At 53.3% G+C, this 22,252-nt stretch overlaps 8 protein-coding genes across 8 annotated transcripts; 4 read left to right on the top strand and 4 right to left on the bottom strand.

The window, feature by feature from the left end:
• Position 1: 1 nt before the first annotated feature.
• CGCA056_v003838 (uncharacterized protein) lies at positions 2-1,069 on the bottom strand (the record flags this gene model as incomplete). Its single annotated transcript, XM_037319094.1, has 1 exon — positions 2-1,069. The coding sequence occupies one exon, from the start codon at positions 1,067-1,069 to the stop codon at positions 2-4; it is 1,068 nt and encodes a 355-aa protein (XP_037183698.1).
• Positions 1,070-1,742: 673 nt separating this feature from the next.
• Positions 1,743-3,335, bottom strand: CGCA056_v003837 (putative transporter; the record flags this gene model as incomplete). Its single annotated transcript, XM_037319093.1, has 1 exon — positions 1,743-3,335. The coding sequence occupies one exon, from the start codon at positions 3,333-3,335 to the stop codon at positions 1,743-1,745; it is 1,593 nt and encodes a 530-aa protein (XP_037183693.1).
• Positions 3,336-4,871: 1,536 nt separating this feature from the next.
• stcL (Versicolorin B desaturase) lies at positions 4,872-5,977 on the bottom strand (the record flags this gene model as incomplete). Its single annotated transcript, XM_037319092.1, has 4 exons — positions 4,872-4,989; positions 5,045-5,228; positions 5,289-5,844; positions 5,903-5,977. The coding sequence occupies 4 exons, from the start codon at positions 5,975-5,977 to the stop codon at positions 4,872-4,874; spliced, it is 933 nt and encodes a 310-aa protein (XP_037183694.1).
• Positions 5,978-6,625: 648 nt separating this feature from the next.
• On the top strand, positions 6,626-7,756 carry CGCA056_v003835 (uncharacterized protein; the record flags this gene model as incomplete). Its single annotated transcript, XM_037319091.1, has 1 exon — positions 6,626-7,756. One exon carries the CDS (start codon positions 6,626-6,628, stop codon positions 7,754-7,756), a length of 1,131 nt encoding a protein of 376 aa, XP_037183695.1.
• A 5,369-nt stretch (positions 7,757-13,125) lies between these two features.
• On the top strand, positions 13,126-16,580 carry KATG2 (Catalase-peroxidase 2; the record flags this gene model as incomplete). Its single annotated transcript, XM_037319090.1, has 6 exons — positions 13,126-13,423; positions 13,484-13,638; positions 14,059-14,131; positions 14,380-14,811; positions 14,923-15,058; positions 15,338-16,580. 6 exons carry the CDS (start codon positions 13,126-13,128, stop codon positions 16,578-16,580), a joined length of 2,337 nt encoding a protein of 778 aa, XP_037183696.1.
• A 1,608-nt stretch (positions 16,581-18,188) lies between these two features.
• Positions 18,189-19,644, top strand: MCH4-0 (putative transporter MCH4; the record flags this gene model as incomplete). Its single annotated transcript, XM_037319089.1, has 2 exons — positions 18,189-18,669; positions 18,728-19,644. The coding sequence occupies 2 exons, from the start codon at positions 18,189-18,191 to the stop codon at positions 19,642-19,644; spliced, it is 1,398 nt and encodes a 465-aa protein (XP_037183689.1).
• Positions 19,645-19,863: 219 nt separating this feature from the next.
• Positions 19,864-20,801, bottom strand: CGCA056_v003832 (uncharacterized protein; the record flags this gene model as incomplete). The annotated part of the gene is made up of 3 exons (XM_037319088.1): positions 19,864-20,489; positions 20,540-20,645; positions 20,736-20,801. The coding sequence occupies 3 exons, from the start codon at positions 20,799-20,801 to the stop codon at positions 19,864-19,866; spliced, it is 798 nt and encodes a 265-aa protein (XP_037183690.1).
• A 266-nt stretch (positions 20,802-21,067) lies between these two features.
• On the top strand, positions 21,068-22,252 carry prlL-18 (MFS transporter prlL; the record flags this gene model as incomplete). Its single annotated transcript, XM_037319087.1, has 5 exons — positions 21,068-21,181; positions 21,231-21,250; positions 21,313-21,348; positions 21,399-21,683; positions 21,736-22,252. 5 exons carry the CDS (start codon positions 21,068-21,070, stop codon positions 22,250-22,252), a joined length of 972 nt encoding a protein of 323 aa, XP_037183691.1.

The raw sequence follows: 22,252 nt of genomic DNA, 5'->3' as shown, positions 1-22,252 counted from the left end.
TCTATATCCTTGGTTTCAGCTCGAAGTTGAACTCTTTGGAAGACTCCGAGAGGCTCCATCTTGCAAACAGCTGTCCATTCTCCACCAGAATCTGCCGCAGCATTTTACTCCGATCCTGTTCAGAGGCAGGCCATCCGTCCCTTTTACGCACGTATGGCTCCATGACCATGAGCGCCTCTCGAATCCACTGCTCGACCCTGGTCTCGTCAATTCTTCCACCAGCAACCATCCGTTGCTTTACCTCCTCCACCTGATGTACCTTCTCGGCCCCGAAAGCAGCACCCATCAATCCAAGGAGAATGTGCGACCGCATCCCATAGTCCAAATCCCTCATGCCGACGCCCTCCGTCTCCTTCACCGCAACAGCCGCGAGGAAAGCAATCTCCTCCTCGCTCCCCACCTCAGGCTCCCATCCCCGGTTCCGCGCCATCTCACCCACCCCGCCATCGGGCAACCCGCACCAGGTAACCTCACTCTCGCGCGTGCCATCCAAGTCCGGCTCAAGACGCGGCGCATCGACGGCCTCCCACCGTTCCCGTGAGTAATGCGCTTCCCAAGCCCACAAGTCGAAGGCTCCCTGTGCAACAGAGATACCGAAGTCATTGGGGTTCCACGCCTCCTTTGACGGCTCGCGGGGAGAGTCTATTTTCATGTACTTGAGCCAGAAGCGAGCCTGGATCTCTGAGTACGGCTGGACGCAGGGATAGTCCTCTCGCAAGCGTGCAATGGTCTTCTCGAGGCTGTCGAGGGCTATCTGAGTGACGATCTCGACGGGTAGACATGGCTGTCGTCGACAGGTGCGCACAACGTTGTGTGCCCAGCGAGGAAGCTTTGTCAGGTGACCTTTTCCTTTTTGGCGTGGCTGCGCGAGCGGGTCGCTCGAGTCCGGGAGATCTTGCAGGTCGGGGAGGCGGTAGAAACGGGATGAGGTTGGCTGTGAGAGGAGAGAAGACGAGTAGTACTCTCGCCACGCATCATCCTTGAGTAGCTCGTGGTGCTCGACATAGAATTCGTCAAACTCATCTGGCGAGGCAAATATACCCTCATCCTGATCCGAGGAGCGGTACATGGCGGCTACGAGTTGAGCGAGATAGAAAAGGTCCAGAGTGCTTGTTATCGTCAGCTCATTACTTCTCACCCAAATAGCTTCTTCTACTCAAGAATCCTACCGATTGAATTTTAGGTCTCCCTTGCCAAATGACCAGCCACGCTTGTGAAGTCGATCAACAATATCAAAAACGCCTCTGCCATCCCACACCGATTCGTCCAAGTATATGAATGCTATTCGCAACAGTCGATCATGGCTGTCGACTGGCGTCTTGCCACTTTCGACACTGTCGCGGAATTCGTCGGCATTCATAGCTCACGATTCTCATCACGCCACCTTGTATGCTTGAGGTGTGAATGTGATTGATTCTAGGCAGCGATCTAGTTACTGCGGGGGTATAGAAGCTGCGTTACGACCCGCCTTACGTAAGTTCGCGCCAGGCTCAGAAGAGGACAACCCATGTCGACTTTTCTCCCTTTGAACCATCGACAGTTCTGACAGAGTCTCTATCAGTGTTACGATGGACTTCAATCATTTGATTTCAAGTCTCGCAAGAGAGAGCGAATTATTTTTCCCTAAGAAGACATGGGATCTATTGTGGACATAAATATGTACTCAACTAAGTCGGGGTTATCATCATTCCTCTCGTCTGATACTCACGTATAACACAGGTACGTGCCAGAAAGTCCTTTCCTCACAACTCATATCTGAACTCTTTGTTCTCGAGATCCGTCAAATCCCAGAATTCGTGATTTTCTTCCACCTTGTAAGCATCTCCGAGAGCCGCCTTCTCAGCATCCCGCTTCTTGTTTCTCCTATCCAGCACCCACCGCATCACGAACAGGTCGACAGTAACCAAGAAGTAGATGATGCAAATGGAGATTTTGGCAGGGAGATACCGCGGCGCATCCCGTGCCTGAAAAGTCTGCGGCGAGATAATATTACCCACGGTGTACGCGATCGTCCCAATGCATGCCACCGTAACCTTCTTAGTGGATCCCGCGACATTGGTTGACTGAAGACCCAGGATCGTCGTCCACCCGATCGGGATACCTCCTGAAGTGTAGTAGCCGATCAGTGCGGGAACCTTCGACGTTTTGGCCATGAGAATGGCACCCACGATCGCGGGGATGTGGCCCGCAATGCACCAGTAGAGTCGCTGCCGTGTCTTCATGGCAAGCCATGTCAGACCCACCAGGGCGACAATCTCGTAGGCGCCAAGAGGTGTGACCAGAAGCAATGACTCTTCGCTGGAGTACCCCATACCCTTGACGAGGATGTTTCCGAAGCTTGTCGCAATCGAGTTCGGAATGTTGGCGGCGAAGATCCAGAATGCGTAGAGCCAAGTCATGGTATCCGTGAGCGCCTCCTTGACGTGCGACCACTTGAACTCCTGAGATCCGATGCCTTGTTCGTTGTCGCGGATGCGTTCCAAATGAGCTGCCTTTTCTTCTTGTGAAAGGAAGGCAGCTGAGGCTGGCGAGTCAGGCATGGTGAACCAGAAGGCAATACCCACGACGGCAGTCAAAAGGCCGAGGAAGAGGAAGATGACCTGCCATCCATGCAAAAGAGAATTTGGGTCTTTGCCGACATGGACCGCCACGCCGTACGCAAAGAAGCCACCAAACATTTGCGCCGCTCCACAGACCGAGAACCAGATGCCGACGCGAAAAGCCTGTTCTTGTTTCGTGTACCATTGCGAGGTAAAGAGGACCCACGCAGGTACCACGGCAGCTTCGAACACGCCGAGGAGGAAGCGACAGACGAGCAGACCGGCGTAGCTCTTGCACGCAGCAAGGCACGCAAGAACTAGACCCCAAAGCATGATGTTGATGGAGGTGTATTTGGCCAGAGGAAACATCTGAATCAGACGGATCGTCGGGAACTCGAAAGCCAATTGGCCGAAAAAGAAGATGGATGCGACCCAGTTGAACTGATTGCCGTGAAGGCCGGTGTCTTGTTGAATGCCAGTGACGCTGGCGTAGGAGATGGCGGTCTTGTCGATGTACTGCAGGAAGTACACAATGCAGATGAGCGGCATGATGTGAGTGTCTATGCGACGCTTGAGCCTGCGATTGAGCTCGGGATCGACGGCATGGCCCAGAGGGCCGGTCTCGTTGAGAAGCTCCAGAGCGGCATCAACGCCAGACATAGGCTGCTTCTTCGGTAGGTGGTCCGGCGACGATTCCGTCGGAGCGGAGGTAATGGAGGCGGGCCGCTTGTCGGCGTCGGTGGGGAGCTCGGTGGCGGGGCCATCCGCCGGCCCCTTTCCGTTGATGTCGGCCATGTTGTGACGGTGCCGAATGTTCAAGTGTGGGAAACGGGAATCAAGAAGGGAGGTAAGATCCCAGACACGATCCAGAGTCATGCAGCGACGGGCGATCACTATTTATCGGTCATGCAGGCGGCCCTGTTTGAGCACATCATCAACGCCGAGAGCGAACGATTGCGGTGGCTGGCGATATTGTCCAGAATGATGCGCCAAGGTGCAGAGATCAAGAGATTTTTTCAATTGGAGCATCCACACATTTCCGATAAGAGACTGAAACTCCGCTGGTTGCGGACGTATCAAGAGCTTGAATCTGACCATTATCATCCTTCGATCAAGCACGTCATTGTCGAGTCGATGGTGCAAGTCAATTAAAGCGTTGCATTTTGCTACTCGGCCCCACTCTCTCGGTCTGCTGCCGACATGTTCCGGACGCGGCCCCGGGTTCTTGAATCATGCGCAATTCACTGTCACAACTATCATCGAGACTTGGTACTGCTGTCAGTGAGGAACCTAGATCATAAGTCGGAAAATTCTTGCACATCTGCCCTCTATATGAAATGAGGTTGACATTATCATGAGCCTACTTCGTTCATGTCGCTGGGTCAACGGTTTTGTCTTTACCAAAATTTGAGATACAGGTCTCAACATCACGGAAGAACGTAGCCTCAAAATGATATCACAGTTTACCAACAGAATGAGTTGGTCCTATCTAGCCCGCCGATGAACAGGAAACGGGGCAATTACGAAGACTTAGCCCCGTCTTGGTGTCAACTTAACCCACAGTCCCGGCTTCATCCAGTTATTGTACACCGTTAGTCCGGGATAATCCTTTTCAGGATCCCATGCATCGTTTCTTCCATGAAAGTGGATGTCGTTGTGCCACAACAGCTTCCCGATGATTAGACGCATCTCCATGTATGACAGGCTTCGCTTTGATTAGTAAAAGACATCGATCAGAGGATTCAAAGACTAGCTCACTTGCGTCCAATACAGCCTCGTGGACCAAGAGAGAAGGCATTCGATGCCCCAAACCTGTCGGTGCTATTCCTTTGTCTAGCCAGCGCTCGGGCAGGAACTTGTAGGGCTCTTTGAAGTTCCGTTCGCTATGCGTGGCACCCCACGTTAGCACAGAAACAGTTGTCTACCAAACCGATGTCAGCCATAAGCTTATTAGGTAGATACCGGATTCCAGTGTAAACTCAAGTAATCACATACGCCTTCTGGTATGAACTCTCCGTCAACGGTATCACCACCCTGTGGCACTGTCCTCACAAACCCGATCGGTGCAGATGGAAAGACTCGTAGGCCTTCATCAATCACCGCACTCAGATAAGGCAATTTGACCAAATCCTCGAAGTTAATGTCGGCGTCGGATTGAAAGTTCGACCGTATCTCGTCCGTCAACTTGTGCAAAACTCTTGGATGCCGCAGGAGTTGGTTGAAAAGCCCCGCAAGGAAGCCCGCTGTTGTCTCTGTTCCGGCTATTCTGTGATGGTGTAAGTCATCTCCGTCTCGGCACTAGGCGCGTCTTGGTCTATGCAATCAAAATCCTTACATAAAGAGTGCGCCATTGACAATAACCTCATTCTCGTTGATAAACCCACTTTCCTGTTGCTTGAGCAAGTAGTAGAGAAAGTCTTTGTGGTCTGACCCAGACTGAGCCATGCGTCTAACAGTGAAGCGATCAGCAGTCTGTTGTCGAAAGTTTAAGGACATACACCTACTTCAAGATCTTTTCCCTGCTATACTCTAGATGCTGCATCCTAGTAGTTCGGATGCGCCCAGGTATCAACTTCAACAGCTGTCTTTGCAAGTAGCCGTCCGCTTCGGCGATTCGTCTCGTAGCCTGTTCAAAGGCGCCCGCCTTAATGGATGAACTGATGAGCGGTACCCAGAAGTGGAAGTCCTCTACCCACGTACTATTAGATGCAAGTCATATGAAATGGTCTTGGTCGATTCAGGACCCACCGCTTGTCAAGCAACCAAATGGCTCTCCTAAAGCCATGTCTCCGATAATATCGAACGTTGTGTATGCGAACCAATTAACGACGTTCATACGCTTTCCGAGCTTGGCAAACTCCCTCATCTTCAGCGAGAACACGTCGATGTACGACTTTACAATGTACTCCTGCTCCAACAAAGCCTTGGTGGAGAATGCATGCGAAAGCGCCCTACGCTGCCGCGCGTGGTCCGCGTCGTTGGCCATGGTAATCGTGGATACACCAGGCACCGATTGGATACTTCCCACATGTATGGGGTCCTTGTGGAAATTCTTGTGGCCAGGTCGGCTTCCGTAAATATCTTTCCATGCAGCTTCATTGTCGAAAGAGAGCTCGTTGGGCGAGACACGGACCACTGAGCCATATTTGTCGTGGCATGCCTTCACCCAGAACGGAATGCGTCCACGGAGCAGCGCAATGGCATACGGCACCGGTGATATTCGAGCAAGAATGGGTCCTGGAAAGCGCGAGAGTGGGTGGAAGAATAGGTTGTAGACGACGCTCCACAGCGTCCATGCCGTAGCCTGGGGTCGGAAGTCAGCATGAGACTCGGATTTATGGCAAATCACGGAGTTTACTTACTCCAAGGATGAGCGCAATGAATGCTACATGCCCTAGCGAAGTGTCGGCAGTATTATCTGAGGCTAACACAGCCATCGTGGACGAACTCAGAGGCGGCGTCTCTTGCAGAATTTAGGAGGACGCAAATCTGGAACTTAATAATATACGGCTTCGAAGATTAGCATCACAATAGGAATCATTTCGTTGATTCTCTCTGAATGAGGATTTCTTGGTATTTCTATAGCGACAGATTATTTCCTTCGCGTCTGCATACCCGGAACAAAGGCTTCAGCGCCACAAGTCAACTCCATCGGTAAAGCTTTTCCTCGCCTTGATTCCACGAACATCAGCCACACCAAGAATCCGTTCGAGCGACATTCCGCTACGCCTCCAACTTATTTCTCCAAGCCTGAACCCAATCCCGGCACATCATTGGCCCAAATGCATAGCTTCGGCGTATCACCCGTATTTCCGGCCAACACGCCCTAGGACGGGGCGGATCCGATCGTTGTTGGGCTTTGTTTTCGCCGAAACTTCGGAACGTTCTCCACTTCCGGCTGGACGGTTCGGCTCCGGTTGGCCCTAAGCTTACTTCCCAATCCCGCCGGTGCGAGGATCGTCGGGAGCGAGTCTGGTGACGTTCAAGATAAGACGAATTTATCGTGAGATCGATGGACTATTAAATACATCGTGTTCAATCCTGATGGCCTGTTGTCTCTTCAGGCTTCCTCATCTCACAGCAGCATGGTATCAACACTGAGCATTTCTTGCCTTTGCGGGGCAACTGCGCAACAAGTTAAGGCGCGAGGTTCAGACACAGGGCCCGTGAAGCTGTCAATCAACCACAGCGATGTCGATCGCCACGCCAGCGGTGTGCTTTGCACGTCTTACTACCCCATTGAGCAGCCCGATGTCTCCAAAGGTCTCACAAAGCATGAAGGTGCGGAGGGATGGACGAGGTACTTCTGCTCGACCTGTGGTTGTCATGTCTTTCGAAGCCGTGTTGGTGTCTTAGCTGTCATATGGGAGGCTGCTACGGGTGTCATTAACGATGCCACCGGGAACGGTGTCAACGGAGATGCGGTCTTTATCCGGCATACCTCAGTGCCCGACACAAAGGACGATGGCATTTCGGTGTGGCTTTCGGAGATCGACGGGCAAACAACGGAGATACTTCGACACAACGGCGATAACGGCTCGAATGAGATGCTGCCCTCACTGCCGTCCCTTCTAAGCCCAGAATCGATGCCAGCCTCATGCGCGTGTGGCACAGTCAGCTTCCATATCACCCGCCCCGACGAAAAGAGCTATATTCCTCACTCCGGCTACCCCGACCTGCAATACGCCGCCTGCTCGCACTCTGCTGAGTTCATGGGCAACCCCAAGAAGGACAAGTGGTGGATTCGCGCCGACGGGACGAAATACCTCGCAGGAACATGCGCATGCCGCTCCTGCCGCCTCATCACCGGGTTCGAGATTCAGACGTGGGCCTTTGTCCCGCGCAGCAACATCTTCTTCCACGTCCCCAGCCCCGACGGCCGGCAAGTTGTCATGCCTCTCGACTTCAACGCGCTCCCTCCCGGCATCCTGCAAACGTACGGCTCCTCTCCCGGTGTCCTTCGCGAGTTCTGTGGGAAATGCGGTGCGACGGTCTTCTGGCACGACAAATGGCGTCCCGACGTCATCGACATCAGCGTCGGCCTCTCTCGCGCGAAAGAAGGCGCAAGGGCGGAGACATGGTTGGATTGGTGGACCGAGCGGTGCAGCTTCGAGGAGGAGGCTGAAAGGGGTCGAACAGGAGGAGCCGCGCGCCTCGCACGAAGGCTTGTTGACGGTCTGGAACGTGGCCTGCGCTCAGGGGCAGGGGAAAGTTGAAGGGAGAAGAGGAAAAAGGAAACAAGTGATATTTGTAAAACAAGTCCCAAGAGCCGATGATTTAATTGGTAACAAAGGTCTGCAATGCCATTTCTTCAAGATCCAAGAATTCCTCAATGACAAATCGTGGCTATGTGTGTCTTGGCAAACGTCTATTTACGGGCAAAAGATGCGATCATCAATATCAATGAGAATAAGGCTGGAAATGTCCCCCTGAAAAGCGTGGGCCAAGAGACTGGGTGGCAGCGAGTCATCCCATGTGCAACTCTGCCCTGTTTTAGAATGACTATAGCCGCTATTCAATTCGGATGAAACATGTTGGTTGTTATTATTAAGAAAGAAGACATAAACGACGTTTGTTGCATTGTTTAAGGGGCTGCTACGGCCCGCTTTGTTGGTTTCCACCAGCCACATGACTCGGGACAGGTGGGATCTAGCGTCGGCCTGCCCAGCGCCCCGGGCCGGTGGACGACGGACGGACGGACGGACTCTCCTTTGGTGTGTTTTATCGGCTCCGGGGCGATGTGGGGCCTGGGGCATTGCGGTGGGCAGTCGGAGCTATGGATTCTCAATTCCCAAAGGGCTCTACCTAGGCAGTCGGTGATTTTGGTACGGAAGAGACGGCACCGGCAGTTGGTGCTGCGGTGATTTCGTAAAGCTGAGCTCAGCTTTAAGCTGTCGCGCTAGTCTCGCTTGGCAAGCTGACTGAGAGAAGCGCGCGGGACGCAGCCGAACCCCGCAATCCATTGACTAACTGCCTAGACTATCTGCGGCTTGCATGGAAGAGTAAAGAAAGGTGGGTTGATTGCACTAGTTGAAGAAGGATGAACGAAGTTGTAGGGAGTTCGGAGAGAGCCTTGCTTTTGCATCCACGTGGGTGGCTTTGAGGATGACATTGAGAGTTGGAAAATAGACACAACGCTGATAATTCGGACATGACCAAGATAACAGCAAAAGAGCACTGCAGTAGAAAGCATCAAGGAAAGAATGAGGACGGAATAGTCGGTTTGTTGACACCTAGTCCCGTCTTACCAAGAACATTTGAAAATAACAATTTGGCTAATATGTGTCTGCATGTGCATTGCCACTTTGGCTTACACCAAGTGCATCACGCTTCCGAGCTGATTCCAAACATTTACTATGACAAATGCATACGCTGCGATTGGTTTCCTTCAAGAAGCAGAAGAAAAGCTCTTCCGTCGAAGCGGAATTGTGTGGCTTAACGCCTCGGCGGAATCTTACACGTGCGTGAGACCTGCATCCATTGCTTTCCGAACTGACAAACTGACATGTTGATATGAGCAGATGCAACAAGTCTCCAGTTTGGTAGGCTACCTTGATTCTAACGCTAACGACTAACCGGTTTCTGCGCCCCAATGCCGGTAATTGGCTGCGCCAACGGCATTCCAACGGCGCGGCCGCCCACCGGCTAGAGGCGACTCCTGAAAGAGGCTTACAACGGTAGCCAATGGGAAATTTCTCATGACACCACAAACATCCGTTTGGGGAAATAGGGATGATTGAACACTAAGACCAATCCAAAACCGTTTTGAATGCCCAATCCTCTGACTCGCTGGGTGGTTTTATTTCGCGACAGTCTCGGGCTGCAGAGTGAAGACTCACCCAACGATGAATGATGGTGGTAGAAGTTCAACAAACTAGATCTGAGGCGTCACAACAATGCAAACTGAGCGGTTCAACTGACTAGTGCAGCTGTTGTGTTGATAAGAATGATATCACGTGTCGTAAAGCCATGAGAATCTCGATGCAGTGCAGCTGAAACCGTACACCTCTTCTCATAGCCTTTAGGCTGCGACTCACCGCAAGTATAACGAACTCGTACACGAACTCATGTTCAGAGTCCAACGGTGCATGCTTACCGTCTCACTCCACAACGCTGCGGTCGTCGTTTCATGGCCGTCTTGATGGAATGTGTGCCCCCAAGTCACGGTCCTCACATCACGGACCAGACGCTCCACGGAACCCGCCCAACATCCCCGTCGGGGTCCGAGGCGGATACGGACGCGACCGGTTCATGTCAACGAACGGCTTGCCCCTTCCGATCCAAACTGTATCTCGCGCGACCGCATGAAAGAGCAAATATCATCCCCGGAGGCATTGTACTTCCAGAGTACCATCGCGCTACCCCCTCGGTTCCAGACTATCAGCACAGAGTTTCGGAGCCGAAATAAAGTACACGAGAGCGAATAACGCTATGCTACCTACCAAACCCGTCACATGGAGGCAACCACCTTAACCGGATCAAGCTCAGTCCGCCTCGGTTGCCTGCAAGTCAGAACCGCGATTCTGTGCCTGCCCTCTCAAAGTCAATTGCCAGAGTGGTGGCTTGATTCATTTCCGTCGGAGAGCACGGCATGCAACAGCTGGAAGCGGCCAGTAGGATTGTTATGGTTCATAATCGGGTGTCGTCTGAAGGTTTGCGTTAACGATAGTGAAAGAGGGGCGGCTCCTGTATGATTCATCATTGGGTAAGTTTGGGCATGTGAGGGTGTGAGATGAAATGGCGAAATTGGCCCAAACGCTGGATTGAAATTTCTCCCCTCACGCGCATTGCACCAGAATCCCATGCTTTGCAACACAGCAGAAAGTCTGCCATCAACACCGGACCACCCACGCGCACCCACGCCGCCAGAGAAGCTGAGACTTGGGGGGCGCTTGTCTGTCAACCATCTCTTGACGGGCATGCCCAGGGCAACGACGGGCGGCTCCAATGAACAAATTCGGACATATTTCCCGTCGTTGGCGTTGGGGCTTGGTGAATGTTTAGATGCCGAGACCAAGATGGTCCGATGCCAATAGGAACATCGGCAAGTGGGTTGGTCTGGTGTCGGCCGAGACCACATCACCCACGCTGGCCCAAGATGACGGTCGCAGGGATGCACGTTGCGCATTCCAAAAATTCAACTTGCCCAGAGAAATAGTGCTGCGCGACGGAGAGCAAAACCAGGCGGCAACACGCAAGCACAGTAGCACACACATGCGCTTCGCAGGTCATCACATCCCGTCGCCAGCCAGTCATCAACGTCAGATTTGCAGTCGCGCAGCGTTTCTGAGCTGACCTTATTTGCGTCCACCAGCAGGGGACAGCGCAAGTGACAAGTCTGCATGTGATGAGCAGCCACCTTGCCAAGGTTCTTGGCGGGCTATAGCTGTCGTGGCTGTACGGACTATTACTCGCGGGCTATGTGCTCTGTATCTTGCGCTCCTTTGCTTTGTAATGTTGTAATTTTGTAGTCATTATCTTGTCTGTTTTTTTCTGCTTACTGCAACGTCCTGGTCGGCGACTGCGCAATCAGCCCGCTCACAACATGCAGTGCTGCGCTCAGGGTCTGGTCGCCCGTCTGTCGCCCATCTACCATCCTTAACCGGGCATACCCGAGGTCGCAGGATTTTCGGCCGACAGGTCTAGCTGCATGGAAACAAGGTAACTTCCATTTGGGGGATGGTTTGGGGTGGCCTGCGGGCAGAAACCCAAGAGGGAGGGAAACCTACGCACATCCCACGCCGTTTCGCAAACCTGTCAAAACCGTCCAAGTCCGGCTGCGGATGGACGGTCGGCGGCGGCTCGCCCGCGCGCGGGGGTGCTCCTCCAAGCCACAGGGCCTCCAACCTTCTCCAACTACAGGTGATGGATATAGGGCTGAGTCAATGCACGATTGATGAAAAAGCTTCCTTCGTCCCATGTGTCTATCTTGAGTGTGTGTGTGTGTGCTACGATTGCGTGTATGCGCAATGTGTGTGTGTGTCGGCCGCGGCCAGCTGCCCTCCCTCCCTCCCTCTTTCGATCCTCGATCAGGGGAGAAACCTAACCTTACTGCTGCTAGTGTACAGCAAACAGTAGCATGCGTGCGTGATTGAGCTCTTGGGACGCCAGAAGCCAGGGCAGGCTGGCAGGTACTTGTTTGTACCTACTTGCAAATCAGCGTGGCCAGCAGGGTTCTCCTCTTCAACTCCTCTTCGCGGTAGGGGGGCCTTACGGCTTATTTGCCAAGATGCATCTGTAGTCGAGGATGACGGAGGTTTCAATTACGCCGCTGCGCGCGGGTTCCTCCGCACAGCTGGGTAATGATCCGACAACGGGGGCCTTCTATTCGTCTTTACAAGGCAATGATGTGAATTCCCAAGGACCAAACGGCCTAATGGCCCAATGGCACGAGTCGGTATAGGGGCCCCAAACTTTATCATATTCAGGAGTGGACTCTTGGACTGGAGTCGCTTAAGAGTCGCTCAGTCACTCAGCCAAGAAGAGAGTGGACGAAGAGTGCCCGCTTGGAAACTGTCATGTCATAATTGGTCGCCATTGGCCCAGCTACCACCTTACTCTTCCAGTGACTTGGCACCGGCCCGCATCGCACAGGTCACGATAGCTCCCCGGATTTGTGACGTTATGCCTGTTACGGACGGGTGGACGGCCTCATCCCAGCTCATTCCCGGCCCTGCCATGGCCACCCCGGCGCACACTCGTCCAACCCAACTCCATAGGCAATCGGCGTAGGTTTCATCCAGATGGCCCTTTGGCTAGCGACAATCCCCTCCCAAAAAGTGTGTAAAGCGGGGGCTCCAAAACCGGGGCGTTCCTTTGCAGCACATAGTGTGCGCTGGCGAGTGTCGCCCATCCCAATCAAAGGAGATTGTACAATGCGGTACACTGGTCAAGCGCTTATTTTGGATCGAAACCCTGCATGCCCCTGCCACGCCCATGTCACTTGTATATACCATGCAGTGCCTTTCCTAGGGATTACACAGGGGTTCCTTTCGACTACTTGGCAAAGACCCGTCTAGCACCTGCTGAAAGGATATCCGCTAAACAACTTTTTGTGGTTTTGCCAGGTCTTGGTCCTTTTTTGTGATTGGGGTTGCAGCCTTGGGAGAGGGCAATACCGACATGACTGCCGTTGTAGGAAGCTTATTACCAAGCCCCCGTCAGACTGGGTACTCACGTACTGCGCAACTAGGCCTTGGGGAAGGACAAGACATTGCGGCTCAGACTCGGCCTTGGTACTTTGCATTGTTACTAATCGTGGATCTCACTGGAACCAAAATATTCCCACGTGAGTGACAAAGGGTCACCGACCACGAAGAGGAACAGAGGAAACCCACTCCCTTCTTGGTCCCTTGTTGCCTTTGAACGAGAGTTGTGGCGACTGCATCCGGGTTTCATACATATGCCTGGGTTCGTCCCATCTCCAGAGTTCATGTTTCTGAGCAATCTCCCGGACCAACTCAACAGTCGTCGTCTTTTGAGTCTCACACCAAGTCTCGATCCGACTACTTGATCTCGGCGGTTCACTTGCTCTTTTCTTTTTGGATCTCGCCTTAGGTCCCAGAAGCAAGAGACATTCTTCACCATGCACGCCAAACTGTCAAACTGGCTGTTGACAGCCTCAACCATCCTGCCGGCCGTCGCCGGTGAGGGATGCCCCTTTGCCAAACGCGACGGCGGCGTCGACAGCTCTCTTCCCAAGAGAGCAACCGCCGAGGGCTTTGGAAGATGCTCGACCATCAGCAACCAGGCTGGCGGCGGCACTCGCAGCCAAGACTGGTGGCCCTGCCAACTGAGACTCGACGTTCTTCGTCAGTTTCAGCCCGCGACGAACCCGTACGGCGGCGACTTTGACTACACGGCGGCTTTCAACTCTCTTGATTGTATGTTCAGAGTTCATCTTGGCTGTTTGAGGCAGAACATGATACTAACAAGGACCACAGACGCGGCTCTCAAGAAGGATCTCACCGACCTCATGACCGACTCCCAGGAGTGGTGGCCCGCCGACTTTGGCCACTACGGCGGTCTCTTCATCCGCATGGCCTGGCATAGCGCCGGCACCTATCGCGCCATCGACGGCCGCGGTGGCGGTGGAATGGTAAGCCGTTTCTTTTCGGTCTTCTCTCCTTCGTCACCTCCTCGCTCTGCCCCCGCCCCGCCCTCCGATGAGCCCCGGATGGGCGCCCCATCTTTCCTGATTCCAAATTCCCCTCTTGTGTGCCCCTGTCCGTTGTTTACATCGGACTTCGTTGGCTCAATTCACAAATTTTCACCTTCTGTGTTTCCTTCCTTTTTCTTGCCTCGCGCGGGAGATCAATTGGCTACCCGGAAGATTTCGTCCTATCCCGGACGAGAGCCAAGAGCTGCTAAGGCATCTCCTTGAGTCCTCTGCTCCACACGCACTGCACACTAGCGGACCCTGCCTCTGCCTCTGCCTTGCATCTTATCACACGGTTGCATCACTTTTATTCGTCTCGTCCATCGCCGTTTACTAATATTGGATTTCTCTCTCTTGCAGGGCCAGCAACGCTTCGCTCCACTGAACTCCTGGCCCGACAACCAGAACCTCGACAAGGCGCGCCGCCTGCTGTGTAAGTCCCAAATCCCTGGTCCCTCACTCGCTGGCCGGAGCCACCCCCGAGGCGGGAATCCCTGTTCGTGCACATCATCGACTCACTCGCCACATCACGGCGCACGCCGCCGCACGGGTGGCTGGGATGCGGATGTGGAGGCACAACGGGATGTCTCGCTGGTGGAGAAACTCTGGCCCCCGATGCTACTCTGTGATGAGTACCTTTGTTTGCTCTACCGAGACTGACAATTTCATCTCCTCTGATAGGGCCCATCAAGCAAAAGTACGGCAACAAGATCTCATGGGCGGACCTGTACCTCTTGACGGGCAACGTCGCCCTCGAGTCCATGGGCTTCGCGCCCATTGGCTTCGCCGGCGGTCGCCCCGACACCTGGCAGTCCGATGAGTCCGTCTACTGGGGCGGCGAGACGACCTTCGTCCCCAAGGGCAACGATGTCCGCTACAACGGCAGCACCGACATCAACGAGCGCGCCGACAAGCTCGAGAAGCCTCTGGGAGCCACCCACATGGGCCTCATCTACGTCAACCCCGAGGGCCCCGATGGCTCTTCCGACCCCGCCGCCTCGGCCAAGGACATCCGTGTTGCGTTCGACCGCATGGGTATGAACGATGAGGAGACGGTCGCTCTCATTGCCGGTGGACACGCCTTCGGCAAGACGCACGGTGCCGTCAAGAGTGGTGAGTTTGCTCTCTCTTCCCATGCTCGTCCCGGGGCTAGTGAAAGGCTCTTCCCACCGCTTCACCGCTCCTTTGTGCCGTGAGCATCTGCTGACGATTGAAATCCCACAGACAACATTGGCCCGGAGCCCGAAGCTGCTGACATTGGCGAGATGGGTCTTGGCTGGCACAACAAGGTTGGAGATGGCAACGGTCCCAACCAGATGACCAGTGGTCTGGAGGTCGTCTGGACCAAGACCCCCACCAAGTAAGTGATGAAAATGAAATGACCTCTGCATATCCCCCATGTAGAAGTTGCCTTTTCCCCTCTTCTTGGCTCAATATTTGAGGCCTTTTCTCATATGCCGGACCGGTCATTTTGAGAAGGTCTTTGAAGAGACGTTGAGAGAGACTTGCAGGGAGGCAAAAGAGGCGGCGTGAAAATCTATTTTTGGCCCCCGTCGGGTGATTATGCAGTGATACGCACACATGCATACCACCACACACCCAACCACACACACACAAATGCTAACCCATGTACCTGCAGGTGGTCCAACGGTTACTTGGAGTCTCTTCTGCACAACAAATGGGTCCTCGTCGAGTCTCCCGCCGGTGCTCACCAATGGGAGGCTGCCAACGGCACCCTCGACTACCCCGACCCTTTCGACTCGACCAAGTTCCGCAAGGCGACCATGCTCACCTCCGACCTGGCCCTCATCAACGACCCGAGCTACCTCAACATCACCAAGCGCTGGCTCGACCACCCCGACGAGCTCGCCGACGCCTTCGCCAAGGCCTGGTTCAAGCTCCTCCATCGCGACCTCGGCCCCGTCTCCCGCTACCTCGGCCCTGAGATCCCCAAGGAGACCTTCCCCTGGCAAGACCCTCTCCCCGCCCGCGAGGGCGACCTCATCGACGATGCCGACATCTCCAAGCTGAAGGCCGACATCCTCGCCGCACCGGGCTTCGACGTCTCCAAGTACGCCTCCGTCGCCTGGGCCTCCGCCTCCACCTACCGCCACTCCGACAAGCGCGGCGGCGCCAACGGCGCCCGCATCGCCCTCGAGCCCCAGGTCAACTGGGTCTCCAACAATCCTACTCAGCTCAAGGAGGTCCTCGACGCCCTCAAGGCCATCCAGACCAGCTTCAACACCGGCGCTAAGAAGGTCTCCCTCGCTGACCTGATCGTCCTCGGCGGTGTCGTCGCCGTCGAGAAGGGCGCCAAGGACGCCGGCGTCGATGTCACCGTCCCCTTCTCCGCCGGCCGCGTCGACGCCACCCAGGAGCAGACCGACGTCCGCGCCTTCGGCTACCTCGAGCCCCAGGCCGACGGCTTCCGCAACTACGGCCGCGGCACCGCCCGCGCGCGCACCGAGGAGATCCTCGTCGACAAGGCCGCGCAGCTGACCCTCTCCGCCCCCGAGCTGACCGTCCTCGTCGGCGGCCTGCGCTCCCTCGGCGCCGTCTTCGACGGCTCCAACACCGGCGTCCTGACCTCGACCAAGGGCCAGCTCAACAACAACTTCTTCGTCAGCCTGCTCGACATCTCCACCGTCTGGGCCAAGAGCGCCGACGATGGCGAGGCCTGGGTTGGCACCGACCGCAAGACCAAGGAGCAGCGCTGGACCGCTACCCGCGCCGACCTCGTGTTCGGATCGCACGCCGAGCTGCGCGCCATTGCCGAGGTGTACGCTATGTCTGACGCCAAGGAGAAGTTCGTCAAGGACTTCGTTGCGGCGTGGGACAAGGTCATGAACCTGGACCGCTTCGATCTCAAGGTCAAGAAATAGATACCTTATGCCTTCTTTTTTTCTTTGTTCTTTTTTATGAAAGGGGGGTTTAAATCGGCTTGGAGTTTTTGGGTGGGAAACTTTTACTCTGGTTTTAGTATACTTTTGACTCTTCACGGACATACTTCTTTTCTAGTTTACCCAGAATTTGAGAATCTTCTTCAATAGTTGGGTGCTCTCTGCTCGTGATGCTAGTGCTTTTATGTCTTGCTTCCCCATGTTTGCTGTTCTTGGGGCCTGTGGCTTTCATGTGCACCATTTCAACCTGACATTGCATATTTAGCTTTTCCCCTTCTCTTCTCTGCGCTACCCAAATGGGTTTCTATTCTTTATCTAACTTTTCCTGAAACAATGCCTGTTGCCAACTCGCCATGCTATTCGTGCTGATAGGTGTGTTAAGTAACTTTCTATCTTCAACACGCACACCTCTGGAGCCTGAGAAGCTATATTTGGTCACAAAGACTGGACACATACCCATTGCAATGACACTCCAAGTGTTGAAAAAAATTGCGGCCTCGGTCCTGAACCGGCGATACGACATGGAACAGTTGCATTTCTCGGAAGTCGGTTGGTGATTTCAGCGTATAATACACTCGAAAGCTTGGCTATTTGGAGTGGGTTTGCCGAGTACCTTCTCTCAACATGCTTATTGTTCTTTTCTTTCTGCGTTCTTCTTTTTCATATTCTTGATATCCAATTGTTATAGTATTGTATTGTCGCCGTTGCCGTTGTCGAAGTCTCCACTCACTATCCGTCCCAGTTGTTGAGCCAGACTCATATGCGAGAGCAATTACGCAAAATTTGCTAACATCATAATTGCATCTTACATTTTGCTCAACAAACATGTTCTCCGCTGGCGATGATTTCCCGGGCTCTGCGCTCACATCGGTTATGTACGGATTTAGACGGACAAAGGTCTCGAAGCTGATGAGCTGATAAATTTGACCATGTGGGGCTTCCATCTTGCTGCTGTCGTTCTGCGAATTCACTCCACCGCAGAATCATACCGGTAATTGTGAGATGGATTTCTTGAAGATGATGAATGAAGTTGTACACTTTCTCAATAAACGTTAAATCTGACTTCGAATTCAACATCATAAAGCCGGCTTTGCAGCCTGGACACACAACTTGAGCGCCGCTCTCACCAATCAGCATGCTTTGGGAGCTCCGCTCCGGAGTTGTCTTGCGGAGAAGCTAGCCGTAACGAGTTCGCCGGGAATGGCAAAAATAAAGCGACAGCCGGAGACCGATGGATTCCTCCCGCCATTCGCCGGATAAATGCTCGACTCACGTCTCTTGGATTGACCAACAGCACGTGCAGGTGGACCCGGTGAACTACTGGGCTAACTTCAAAATCGGAGTTTTATGAACTCCATTTTCTTACACTTACAAGCTTTTGTTGTTCACCCTGCTTGTAAGAGTTCACCTGCAAAGCGACATCTTCAGCAACCCCCATCTCGGACTATTTCGGAAAGGGCTGTCTGCATTAGCTGAGCAAATATCCGTGATACTCGGACAACTGTCTTTACCGCTTCTTTCGATACGCACTTCACCAATCCCGCTCTCGCCTGGCCCATTAAGCCCAACTTGCACTGCGTCAGACACAAGATGTCAAAAACAGCGGTGGAGACCTCCTCCATACTACTGAGAAACCTCAACAACCCGGGCTCATCGGCGACATCGGCCATCAGGTACGAAGAGACAACGTCATACGACGAAGAAAGATCAAGATCGAGGGAAAGGGACAGAAGTCACTATGGAGGCCAGGATGCATCCAGTGTCACAGAGCTGACCTTCCCGGAAGGCGGTCTCAGTGCGTGGCTAGTGGTGTTCGGATCGTTCTGCGCTATGCTTTCTGTTTTCGGTCTCATCAACTCCGCCGCGGTCTTCGAGTCGTATTTCTCAGAAAATCAGCTGGCAGATCACTCGCCCTCGGAGATTGGATGGATCTTCAGTTTGTATCTTTTTATCGTCTTCTTCGTCGGCATTCAAGTCGGGCCATTGTTTGACGCCTATGGCCCCCGTGGACTCGTCGTTGCCGGTGGATTGTGTATCTCAGCAAGTCTTCTATTGCTGAGCCTGTGTAAAGGTTTGTGCAATCATCTAAAGAGAAAGGAAATGAGGTTGTACTGACAACAAAACCTCAGAGTACTATCAGATTCTACTTGCCTACTCAATTCTTGGTGGTTTGGGCGGCGCTCTGCTCAACTCCCCATCATATGGCGCTATTGCCCACTTCTTTGACAACCGCCGTGGGTTTGCAACTGGTGTCGCCGCGACTGCCGGCTCGATTGGCGGAATTGTATATCCGATTTTGCTCCAGAATCTCTTTCCGACACTCGGTTTCGCCCCGACAGCAAGGATCCTGGGATTCATCCTTCTTGGGCTCACGATCCCTGCGACATTGTTCATCCGGTCTCGACTTCCGAAGAAGGACGGACCAACTTCCATCTGGCCAGACTTCAGCGTCTTTCGGAATGTGAAGTTCACCCTCTCGGCGGTCGGCATTTTCTTCATGGAATGGGGTCTTTTTGTGCCTATCACCTACATCATCTCATACGCAGCGAGCACACAGAAGAGTACTGTCCACTCCTACACAATCCTCTCGATTCTCAACGCTGGCTCCGCGATTGGGCGTTTCCTACCAGGCCTTGCTGCCGACAAGTACGGCCGTTTCAACGTCATTCTCATCACCATTGCCATGTGTTTCATCACTGTCTTTGGCCTGTGGCTGCCGTCCAAAGGGTCTCAACCCATGCTTCTCGCCTTCGTTGCTTTGTTCGGCTTCGCAAGTGGCAGTAACTTGGGCCTTGTCCCTGTTTGTCTTGGGCAGCTATGCGATGCGCGAGATTACGGACGGTATCTGTCAACGGCGATGATGATGGCAAGTTTCGGGACGCTGAGCAGTCTCCCCATCGGAGGCGCCATCTTGCAGTCGGGGAAGGACGGCCAGAATTGGAACGGCTTGATCATGTTCTCTGGGGCTTCCTACATCCTGGCCTTCATCTGCTACGCCTCCGTACGAGTCCTGGCAGTTGGGTGGAACATCGCGGCAAGGTTTTAGGGTCTTCTCATTGGAATTTCTTTTTGATACATCTGACTACACCGGGAGCAACTAGGCCGCGAAGGCAGGTACAGCAACGGACAAGAATGGTGCGTGCTGTGCGGTTCCCAAAGTATCGCGCTCACCTACACGTTCTTGTGCCTATGGTCGTCTGATAGTACACTTCCATGCCAGCGCCGGATCGAAATACAGGTTGACAACAGTATCTTCACCCTGTATCTAATATAACTTTTTGATGGTCTCGTTGATAAGAAGATTGGCCCTCTTGACACGCTGATAGTGGTTCTCATCGTCACACATATTGTCAAACGTCAACTCAAAAGGTCCGCTGGTTTTGGGCCGCACAACGCTTGCCACGTCTCTCATTATAGCAGGACCGGTCGGAACTGATTTGGTCTTGATTTCTTCCGGGGAGATATTCAGAACGTTGTCAATTTTGAAGAACTGCTTGCCAAAGTTGTCGTCCTCCACAAAGGTGCCTGCGCCGACTGTAGATGACTTGATCGGAAAGATGGTTAGGTCAGTCGGATCGTCGATCTCCATCAAGTGATATAGACTGAGCTTGACAACGGGACCGGCATTTTGTCCATGTGGACTGTATGGGCTTGCGAAGTTTTGGTCACTTTCCGTCTCGCTGAGCGCCTCATACTGAAGCTGGTAGCCGCTACGAATGAGCAAAATGTCGCCCTCCTGAAACTTGATGTCATGTGAGTCGGCAATTATCTGCAGATCTGTGTAGGGGATCTCAAAACTGTCGAATGCATTGTAAGAAATAATCTTTTCGGCGGCATAGTCCGCCCAGTCGAGCAGGACACCTCTGGAAGCAACGGGGCGTTCAGCCAGGTCTGTAAGGCTCAGCTCAAGATTCGCAAGCGATTGGCATCGCTGTACATACTCTGAATGCCGATGCGTGTGGTGTTGTAAGGTCCCGATATGTCGTTTTGGGTGTCATGACTGTAGAATTTTCTGCCCTTTGAGTATGGCATATACCGCGGACCATCCTAGTGAGTAGAATCCTGGGTGTTAGTGGACACATATCTAAAAGGTTAGCGACAGATGTCCTCGTGACGCCCGATGTACATGTAGCTGACCTCATCGTCGGTGGAAACGTCCTTGACAATGACGTTGTGCTTCAATTTCGCCCGTACCGGATTCATGGGACGCAGGGGTTGATCTAGTGGCAAGCTGTCATGCTGTGAGCCTTGCCTTCCAGACTTCGCGAACCGGGAACCTACTTTAGAGGGATTACTCCCCCAGTCCGGATGTTTGACACAGCAACTTGACGGGTAACCTCTGCGGTGATGAGGGTTTTTCTACCCAACTGGTCATGTTTTCCCCAAAGTCCCCAGGCCGAATACTTTAGGTCGGAAGGTTCATGGGTGTTTGCATGTGTGGCTGGGCCATAGTTTCCGCGTTCACGGCTATGGCAGACAACTATGTCCATCTTCTTGTTCTGCGGTTCTTGCTCGGGTGGTTCGAAGCCGCTTTTTACCCAGGCGCCATCTACTTGTTGAGCCGATCTTATACGAAGTCCGAGGTGAGAGGTTGTCTATGCCTTCTAGAGATCAAACTCTGACTCACTTCAGCTCGCGACGCGCCTGGCCATGTACTGTGGTCAGCTCAGCTCGAGTGCCTTCTCAGGGCTAATCACTGTGGGAACTTTTGCAGGTCTTGTCGGAACGAGAGCCTGCACAGCTGGCAATGGTAAGCACTCAATGATATGCAATTGTGGTTTAATGCTAACCAACATTCAGGCTCTTTATTATCGAGGGATCGGCAACCTTCCTAGCGGCGATCGGAGGCATTTTCCTGCTTCCAGATACACCTGGCAAGACCCGTTGGCTTACGGCTGAAGAGAATGCCTGCAGCGTGATGCGATTGGAGGAGGACAGCATGAATCAATTGAAGCACGAGACACCGATCCAAGGCTTGATGAGCGCCTTGAAAGACTACAAGGTTTGGTTGTTCGTGTTCATGCAAAACATGCATTTTTCAGCCATGTCTTTTAATCAATTTTTCCCAACAATTGTCAAGACCCTGTAAGTGTCAAGTCACCATTCTAATCATGTCCACCTATCTGATACCCAGCAGTGGATACGATCGTACCACCACGCTGGTCTTCACATCACCCCCATGCGTCTTTGCCGCAATGTTTGCACTGGCCCTATCCTGGTCCTCTGGACGGGTCGACGAGCGCGCATGGCACATTTATGGTGGCAACGCCCTTGCTGTGGTTGGCTTTGCTGTAGCTTGTGCAACCACAAGTGTGGCGCCCCGATATGTCGCCTGCTTCTTGTTCGTCGCTGGCTCATACTCTACAGGCAGCATTATCCTCGGCTGGGCTGCTGCTAATGTCTTTGACTCCCACGAAAAGAAAGCTGTTACGGTGGCTATTGTCAACTTTTCTGCAGTCGCAGCAAACATTTATACGGCTTACCTATGGCCTGATTCTGACAGCCCACGTCTCTTGGTCGGACTCGGCAGCAGTATTGGACTCTACGTTATGTGCATGTTATCCGCGCCCTTTACCTTGTTTCTGTTCAGGAGGCTCAATAGACAACGGCTACGGCAGGCTGATGGGGACTCCGTAAAGCTGTTTGCGACATAG

The sequence above is a fragment of the Colletotrichum aenigma genome (genome assembly GCF_013390185.1).
Source record: "Colletotrichum aenigma strain Cg56 chromosome Unknown KSG_Cg56_contig02, whole genome shotgun sequence".
Lineage (NCBI taxonomy): Eukaryota > Fungi > Ascomycota > Sordariomycetes > Glomerellales > Glomerellaceae > Colletotrichum > Colletotrichum aenigma.
This window is presented reverse-complemented; position numbering and strand designations above follow the sequence as displayed.